Raw genomic sequence first — 10352 nt, forward strand, 5'->3', positions numbered from 1 at the left:
CAGTTGAAGTGGAATTTGTTAAAAAAAGTCTTCAATATTTGGCGATTTTAGTTTCGAAATTGCTATGTTTTATACTGCCGTGATTGTTAGGCCACCTCTTTGTCTGTCCCTAGACAGCATCTCATCAACGGTCATTCAATGATGCTCGAATTTCAATTCTTTTCCCTAAGCCTATTCGTGCGGTGGTCTCGCAAGTCGAGAGTCCAACTTGCACTTGACCCGTTTATTAATACGTAAGTAAGTTGTCAGCGAGACAATTCTTAATTGTTTGACTTAAAACTTAAAAAAATAACAATCTTCATTTCCAAACAATAACTTACTCTAATACTTATAACGTAAGTCTCAATTTCCAGATAAAATGTAATTTGTTGTAATACCACGATTGAAACCGGGCCCTGATAAGTGGCGATAGGATCGCTCGTAATCACATTGGGACTTAATACTGTAATTGGCGAATGGCTGGAGCACAGACGTGACTGGAATGGATAGGCCGGACAAATGAGTTCCTGCGAAGCCTGTGATGAGGGCGTGTGAGATACTTACAATATGCTTCTATTTATAAGTGCTAGACATTAGATGCAAGACGGAACAAAAAGCATGTGTTTTTTATCTCTTTAAGCCCGAGTGCTAGGTATATTAAATCGGGAGTCCGATTATGTAATTTAATCTTTGTGTCACGGGGGTTTCACAAATGTTAAAGTCCACAAATTCAAAAAGACTCAGTACCATAATTTGTGGATTATGAAATACTTGTCCTACCCGGGCAGAACCGGCGCGCTCAGTGTGTTTGATATGGTTACTTTTACTACTCGGCGGCGAATCTTTTTATTTTTCGTCATAGTAGTCATATAAAATGAAATCACTTTTGGTTTATTCCTTCCCAACTTTGAAGGCTTAACAGATTGATTCTGTTAGGATATTAATGTACCGTTGTCTCGACTTCAAATTAAATCATCTATTCTAGCTTAACTTGAATAAAATTGAACTTCACTAAGGCCTTTAATGTCAGACAATTCATTCACAAGCTAGAATAAAACCATGTCTTTCATTAGTTCCAATACCTAAACTGTCAGACCGTGCTTCACACTGACAAACAACTACAATTTCGAAATTCGAAACATCTTAAAAAAGATTTCATATTTATTGGGACTCGTTTTGAATATCATTATGATTATCACGAAAATTTGCTGGCTAGTAAGAAACTCATCAATCCTTAGAAAACGAAAAAGGGAACAGTGCCTATTAATTTTATTACAGCGATAAAATAATAATTCAGAACGATGGCATGACCGGAAATAATATCCTGGAGCATTAAATAAAAGGTGAGTAACAGCTCCTTCTTTCGCCGATATTGGAGACTTTCGCGAGGTGCGGCTTATATTATGAAATTGGTATCCGCAGCCGTAATTTTATTATGCGCCCGAAAGAAATTAGCCCCAATTTTATTTTTAATCAAGTGAAGTAGGTAGCACCCTACATCAAACGCGTAACACTCGACATTTTTTATTGATTTATGATATCGAACTTAAGACTGGTGACATAAAGTTTAAAATTGAAAATTATGCTGATGTACATTGGGGTCAGTATAATCGTAATTAAAATCCAGTGGCTTTTTGTAATGGTTAATTTTAGCTTCGGTCAGGCTTTGACCCAGAAGCGACGATGGTCTAAGATAGGTTTTTATCTGATTTCTAAGCGAATGTACTGGGATCTTGTTAATTAAATGTCCACTCCGGTACTTATTTAATAGTGTTACTGTGCCGTTTTCTGTTAATAGAAATGTTGTATAGGTATTTATCAGGTGATTGCTAAACACTTGATTTTTTTACTGATTATGTTATTTTTTATCGTTATTGCAACGTCAAAAATATAACAAAGAAAAACCATTATTCAATGAATTGTTTTTTTGGAAATGTGTTTTTCTTTACCGTATTTGAACCTTTAGTGTCGCGAGATTGACTCACTTAACTGGTATAATTAAGGTCATTTCCAAGAAGTATAAGTAGCATTCAATGGAGGAAATATTTTAGAAATATGCTAACTTAGAAGATAAAATTTTAAACTATAACCAAAAAGTTTTATCAATAGTATGAGAAGTGTTATAAAGTGCTGGTGCTGGCATGGAGATCCACTGTTTTATTGACACCAATAAAAATCTCTCTTAAAGTCGAACTGACCCAGAGAAATGAAGAATATTGAACTCTAAAGTCATAAAATCTCGGATTCAACTAAAACTCGCCCACTCGACTGTTATAAAACACCACTAAACCACATAAGAAAAGTACCTGCAAAAGTCTTTCAGCTCAAGTTTTTCCCACATTGTTTTCCTCCCCGATAACGTCAATCTAACAACGAAAGATAAAACCAACCTCTTCTAAATCGCATTAATCAATAAGCCCTGTACTATCATCTGCAAATTCATGATAAAACAATTAAAGAAAAATGAACTCTACTCCATTGATATAAGGATTATTTCAATTAGTATCACAAACCAGTGTTCTGTGGTTACGGTACAATGCCTTTATTGAGAGCTTTCTATCGTATTCCATATATCAAAATAAGAAATACAATGATGCACGTTCACATACATTTCCTTCACTGGGAATGTCGTAGCTGATGAACCCTTTCCACGCCCGCGTAAAAGCAATAAATTATACGATAATGAAGTCTGTGCTCCTACTAAGGATACGGATCATTGATTTGTAATATTTTTTTACGAAATTTGTTGTAGATTACATTTCTTATAGCAATCGATCTGGCGCTTTTTTTAGGCTATCAAGATACGTGATCTGATTGTAATCATCGAAATTGAAGGTGATAAAGTTCTTATCTAATCTTTTATTTATCGTCTTTGTAATAATGTGAAAACGTTGATTTGGGATACATAATATTTACCATATACATCAATTTAAAAAAAAAAAACATACAAATGTTTAGGTGATTAAAGTGGTCTCTTCCTTTTCAGTACGTTATTCTAGTTTTCCAAATCCTGAACACTTCCTAAATCAGAAATGTTCTCAAAAAGTGTGCTTGATGTTAAAAATGTTACCGAATATCAGTTACTGTGGACTTCCTTGGTGTATATTATACTCCATTAAACCTTATTACTTGGCAACTTATAATGCGCGTTATTTAAATTTTCAGCAACAACTCTACCAAACGTGCCAACTGATGCAAAACGTTGGGGTGAGTTGTCCGATATACGCTTATGTTATAATTATGTATATGTTGCTGTGTTACAAAGAAGGATTCTCAGTTTTTTCTTAAGTATTTTTTTTTTTATTGAACTGCTTTGAGCTTCCGATATTTCAGGCACAGTAAAAACAAAAGCAAATCCAAGCATAAAAAAGCAAATTATGATAGATAGAAGTAAAATTTGTAGCTGAGAGCTAGATTTTGCTTTCCGGTAGTATTTTCTATCTACAGTATCTAAGTATTTTTATTCTAGATATAAGTTTTAATACACATACATACATAGACTCCAACTTTATGCACATAATTTCAAAGTCTCTGAAAATCCAGTGACGCAAGGATTAGAACATGAGTGAGTGTAAGAAAATAAAAGTAAATTATAAAGCTTATAATTTGACAACTTATAAAACAAAATAATTATGTCTTTATAACAAACATATAAACTAATATCTCACTTCATCAAAGCGAGGTGAATTCCTGTCGGATTTTTGTAGTAGGTATCTGAAAACTCTTAGCACAAGGAACTGCCGGGAACCATTCAGATGATGGATGACCGCCAATGAGGCTCAAGTAGTGAATATTAAGAATTATTTATCAAAACTGCGTCGATAAGGAAAATACATATATTCTGTAGAAACGAATGTAGGTAGAATCGATAGAAATGTATGTGAGTGAAACGTGATGCGGAAAATAATTGACAATACGTCTTAGTGTAAGATCGATTACTATGTACCTATTACAATATGTAAATTAGCACGATTTTATGGCTAAAAAACTGTAATTCAATACAAGGAACTAAAAAAGTTGCAATTATTTCAATAAAGTTCATGCTATCCAATTGCCGTCCGATTATCAAAAAATAAACATTTTCATGAATTTTATTCGACTACTAAGGAAGAACAATTTTAATAATAGAGTACAATCAAGTTAATTTCACTTTGAATAGCTTTTCCCGTTTTCTTACCTGAAAATATCTAGTTCCAAAGTCACATTAACTTGGGGTAAGATTCGACTGCAGCTATTCCAATACCAATGAATAACACTTTTCAAACTTCTAAGCATATATTTGCTCAGAATTTTGGGAAAAATAAAATTGTCAGCACGTGTTAAAATGTATTGTGAAATGTTATATCTAGAATTTTCTCGAAAGAAGAAGTTATGTTGTTGTCGCCACCTAGTCTCTCGATATTGACCTGAACACCGCATTTTAAAAGCGAAAGAACGCTAGTTTAGTTTAGTTAGATCTATACTTTAAGGGTAAAAACGGATCTACGATCTTACTCTGCTGTCAGACTGTCTGACATGAACCGTGACAGCTAGATACTCGTAGTTGGCGTTTTAACAGATAACGTATATTCTCTGCCGCTTACTACAACTAATATAAAAAAATAAAGATTGAGGTTACGCCGCGCTAGTTAGAAATTTGTTAGAGAGCTTCAAAAAAATGAGGGTTATCACTCATATTTCCACTTAACTGCTTACCCTTCGACCTTTGTGTAGAACTAGCCGGTAACATGGATCAATTAAAAAGTCACTATGTATTCTAAAACTATATTTTGCTAAATGCTATGCGAGAAATTACTATACGGCTTTAATTCAATCAGAGTATCGTTCGTAACACTGGCACCTTGTCGTGCAATTGTCCCTTATTGTCATGGAAGGTTAGTGCCCTATCTATCTGCCATTCCCTCAAAGTTTTCACTTGCGTCCCTGGCACGACATTATTATCCACATATTTAGATTTATACAACTCATTTCTGAACACCTTAAGCTGATCCCTTAGGTACTCAATTGGCACTTTCGTTATCGCCAACATTCTGGGCTTATAGCTGTCCATTTCAGGTACATTTTTCGCTTCGTATAATTCGTAAATTAGGTACTTGTCATGAGGTTTCGGGGCTCGGATAAATACAGCATAGTCGTTTCCCACATGAAGAAATCCACGCAAATTGTGTTCTGACTTGAAACCATCGATGAACTGGAACATTTTGTGCAAGCGAACTGAATTTGTCCCGTCAAATAAAAATAAGGAAATTATTGTTATAATCTGGATCTGGAACAAAATACAATATCGAAAATACATTCTCAATTATTTCTAAGAAATCTTTTCCATATTTGAGATGTTTTTTTTTGTCGCAATCTTGATTGAGCTTATTTCAAGAGACATTTTTTTTGAGGATTTTCTTAACACAATTTGTATTGGTTTATTTACCGGATCTGTGTACGTTAACCTTTGATTTCGTCCTAACACAGACAAGTAACTCTTCTGCGTACACAAACTGAAAAGCGTACTTTATTGATTATATGAATCTCTCTCTCATCATATATAATGTTACATTGAGTAAAATGTCAATCCATTATACATTTTATACCTCTCCTGGGATAAAATGATGTGTATAAAAATAGAAGCTTACTTAAAAACACAGGAAACATTATCAAATGACAAATTGTTTTGATGGAAAACATTTACTAACATGTAAATTGAAGTTCTCTATTCATATTTCGTTGGTCTAAAATGCAATCAATCTTTGATTTCATTAAATAGAGTAAATATTTTTGAAAAAGTTGGCATACAATTTTATTCAATCTTTAGTGTTCAAAATTTTAAAGATTTAAATAACAGAAACTATTTTACAGGCTGTTCTTTTCTGGTATATTTTAAAGCAGGTTAAATAAAAAAGTGAAAACTTATTTATATGGAAAATGTGATGTTATCGTAACTACCAATGATTTTTCAGAATATGTGGACAACTGCTTTTCGAAGTCAAGTGAGCATTACCAAGGACTCATGAATTTCAAAAAATTGGGAATGTAGGAAACTTAAAGAAACTAGCTCACCTGCAACGTATGTTAACGTCAGAATAATATAGGCGGACCCAGGATGTACCATACGATAAGTAATTTCTTTGCGTTAATAGATCACCCATAAAATATATAAAAAAATTGCTTACCAGCTTCATTTTACAAAAAAAAGGCAATAAAAGACCAACTTAATAAATACACTTGTTTCGAACGATATACATCATTACAATATACGAAATAAAACTTCGACAAAAATAAAAATACGAATGTTTACGAGGCTTTAAAATTTTAATGCATCAACCATTTTGATATTTTTTTACGTGCTCCGCAGCAGAACGAATGCGTGTTACTTGTTATAAAAAAATATCTGAGGGCACGGCAGTGCCCCTGCCAAGTCTCGAGCAAAACGGGCACGGCCGTACCATCTTTTCTCGAAGCGATTCGCGGCTGTTTCGCCCCCCCTGTATCTTCGACGTGGACAAAGCTAGGAGTTTAGCTTTTCGGGGAATAATAGTAGGCATTAGAACAAGCTTAAGTTCGAAATTACATGCCAATTGAATTAATGGTTTAGGAGTTACGGTCGATCAAAGTTACACCATTTTGTCACTCACTGACTCACTGACTCACTGACTCACTGACAGATCATCAAAAATCTAAGGTACTTCTAGCAGACTTAGAAACTTCAAATTTTGCACCAAGATAGGTCCTTAGCCACATATAAAGGAAAAATTATAAAAACATTAAAAAATAATATGCCATAGAAAACAATTTTATATTTGCGGTTTGGCAAGAACATTATGTATGGATTTTGACTGCATTGTTAACTTTGTTCGTTGTTTAAGTACCTATTCAATTGGATGAATACATACATAGAATAGAAAAGAATAATATAAATGTAATACACAGACTATCATTAATACACATTAATACATAAAATTCATAATTCATTAAATTAATAAAGCTAAAACTCCATTGTATTGCGATAAATATTGTATGCGCGCTCGATAGATGGCGTTGTACGTGTCTGAATCGCGCTATGGTTTCGTTACAAAGCGCAGTCTAAGTAGTACTTCAGAATAATTCGATAATTTTCATTTGATAGCGCCACCTGTCTATGAAAAACCATTTCGAAACTAAAAAATATTGTAGTGATAATTGATATTCGGAGAACTTTACGTGTTATTTAGTTTAGTTTAGCTATAGTTTGTAAGTTAGTAGATATATATATGCATATATATATAAGTTTAAGCCTGTTTACATTAGAAGTAACGAAGTCTCAGAGAAGAAACAAAAGAGATAGAGATAGAGAATGGGTTCTAAGCAAAGCAGTAGCTGAAGTCCTAGAAATTATGACACCTAAAAAAAAAGAAAGAAATACACTTACAAAAAATAAATGAGATCCCACCAAAAACATTAAATGTAAAAAAATGCCAAGTCTCTCGATGCAGTCTTTCCATCGTAAAAAGTTTTGAGATCTCATAGAAGCCAAGTCCTATTCAAAATATTTTGTAGTTATAAATCAACATTTAGTAATTGTATCAATAGTTTTCTTTATATTATAATTATAGTGACTTGGCAATGAGCACTAATTAAAAGCTGCTTGATGCCTGGAATTATGTGCAAATGTTACTGACGAGACCAGTGATCAGATTATTTGTTATGTGTGAATCATGATGGTCACTACCGACTACATGCTCCAATACAATAATTAAGAATACCTTACGGGCCATCGCTTTATGAAAGTAAATGAATCGAGAGTACACTAAGACTGACTGCCGTTGCCGAAATTCGGTTGGGACGACACGGATAAACCAAAAGAAAATTAATTTTGTGATATTAATGTTTACGCATGCGGTGTGTGTAACTTTCAACTCCTACAAATATGCCGTTTTATTTGTTTCTTCTTGTGCTCATTGCCAAGTCACTATAATTATAATATAAAGAAAACTATTGATACAATTACTAAATGTTGATTTATAACTACAAAATATTTTGAATAGGACTTGGCTTCTATGAGATCTCAAAACTTTTTACGATGGAAAGACTGCATCGAGAGACTTGGCATTTTTTTACATTTAATGTTTTTGGTGGGATTTATATTTTTTTTTACATTTCGTCAGCACGCGTCCATGATGCAATAACAAGTGTTTAATAGTTAAAATTGTTCGTATATGTACAATTGAGTTAGTTTGAATAATAGACATTCGACTAAATGATAATAAATTTAGTTTCAGATATAAAAATATGTTTTATATTCGGTAGAGGCTAACTTATCCCACACATTATGATGGTTGGACTTTTATTTATGTTGCATAAGATATGACTGTATTTACGTACCTACATACACATACATAATATATGTGTCCAATATTATGTAGCAGCGATGTAGCAATAATAAAGTAAAACCCAATTATTGTGTAGAAATATTATTGTATATTTTTACGTGGATGACAGGTCTTTTTCCACCAAATTGATTCATTCTAGAAATACGACTGACAGATGAATTTCGAATGTGACGGATGCGCGTGTAGCAATGCGCACCTCGCACATACTTAAATGATGCGGTGTGCTCCGATTTATTTCGATGGCTTTACTTCTCGGGGAAAACTTTGTTTAAAAACTCCGGTCCAAGATCAGTCGTTTTTTGAACAACTGTTCAAAAAATCACCCTGTGTTACTCATTCATATTTATCGGAATAGCCCAACCATCAGTTCGACTCCCGACCCCGCCTTGTCAGCTCATAATTATTGACTCCGCTTGGGTCTGAAACTAGTCGGGCAATCCCAATAAATACGTGTGAATCGTTGTATCATTTAGGTACGAATTATCTATTAAAAAAGTTAGTATTAAAATATGTGGTAACAATTTTTTATACATGAAGAATATACCGTGGGTTTGGTTCTCGCACAGAAAAAAAACAAATATGTCATGTGACGGACAGAATCCATTGTTCCGTTTATGAGAGTATGTTTTTTTACAAATTTTGACGTATAGAAGGACGTTTTTTGACTAAAAAGATGGTTGTGTGAAAGTTTTGGAATATTATATTGCTTTGAAATAACTCTCTGGCTATGGCTTAATTAGTTCGATAGCTTAATTAGTGAAATAAATGATTTGAGTCTAAAATTAAACACATTTACAACTAAGAGAACATCAAAATCGCGAATGTATAATGTTCAGTGATCGAAACCAATTCAATACACTTATAAAACGGATTTATATCATGAAATAATATTGATGTTTATTTTTAGCCAAAGGTTTGTGACCTCTTTCGTAAATGTTTGAACCTATTTATAAATTGGTATTAAATAGCTATTAATAATTTGGTTATTAAATTACAATTCATCAAAATGACAAGGACTGTTAGTAGAATTATTTATATTTGTATGTTTGATACGATCAAATAATCAAGTTGAAATGTCAGGAAAAAAACTATCTGTATATTGTTAGTATTTTTGTTTCACTCCACAACATTACCCCAAGTTTCGTTTTCTGATTTGCTTTTGTATGACTATTGACTTGTTGGTCTAGTGGTAAGTGGCCCTGCTATACCGGAGGCCGTAGGTTCGATTCCCACCTAGGACAAATGTTTTTGTGATGAGCACGATCATTTGTTCCGTATGTGCGTGTAATTTATCGATACATAAGTAGGTATTTTGATCAGGTGTCTAGTACTCATAATACACGATTTACTTGTATGTATGTATGTATGCCGGATTAATTTCAGAATAGAATATTTTGCGTGACCGAAAGGGTTCAGGGTACAGTAATAATTAGTCAGTTATGTCTTGAAATAAAACAAAAACTAGTTAGGTCCGAGAGCTAATTTTTTTATTATATTAAATTGAAGAAAGATAACGTTTTAGTAAAAAAAAACGTGTTTCGAGTATTCAATTGTATTTTCTTACCGTTTCGATTTTTTATTTTATATTTAAAAAGCAAAAGTGTAAAGCAGATGAACCAGAATTTATTCTCAATGCGATGACCCAATTTAATAATTTAATTCTTGTCGAACGTTTTGTAATTAATTATTCTGGCTTCGGACTGTAAATCATTGGTTTTGCAACGAAATCAACAACATAAACTTAACATGGATGGCTTAACAACCTGTTTTTTATAATAAAGATTTTGTAATAAAAGCTTGAATAAGTAAAAAATAACGTCATGTTAAATTTCTTTAATATACACAAAAAAGCAGTCAACTTCGAGTCTGATTGTATCTATCTGTATCTGTCGTTACTTAACCTCGATTTTAATAGTCATTGTAACAGTGCTAATACGAGTACATCATACGTGATTTCGACTGTCCTATAAGACCTAAAGGTTCTAAGACCTAAAAGCCTGGTGACGGACTGAT

The 10352-nt window shown here is 33.0% G+C and overlaps 1 protein-coding gene across 1 annotated transcript; it reads right to left on the minus strand.

The window, feature by feature from the left end:
• Nucleotides 1-4729: 4729 nt before the first annotated feature.
• Nucleotides 4730-6275, minus strand: LOC113492411. The gene is made up of 2 exons (XM_026869889.1): nt 6144-6275; nt 4730-5245 (listed from the first exon to the last, which is right to left on the minus strand). Exons 1-2 carry the CDS (start codon nt 6150-6152, stop codon nt 4793-4795), a joined length of 462 nt encoding a protein of 153 aa, XP_026725690.1. The 5' UTR covers nt 6153-6275; the 3' UTR covers nt 4730-4792.
• Nucleotides 6276-10352: the final 4077 nt, after the last annotated feature.

Source organism: Trichoplusia ni, chromosome 3, assembly GCF_003590095.1.
Source record: "Trichoplusia ni isolate ovarian cell line Hi5 chromosome 3, tn1, whole genome shotgun sequence".
Taxonomy (NCBI): domain Eukaryota; kingdom Metazoa; phylum Arthropoda; class Insecta; order Lepidoptera; family Noctuidae; genus Trichoplusia; species Trichoplusia ni.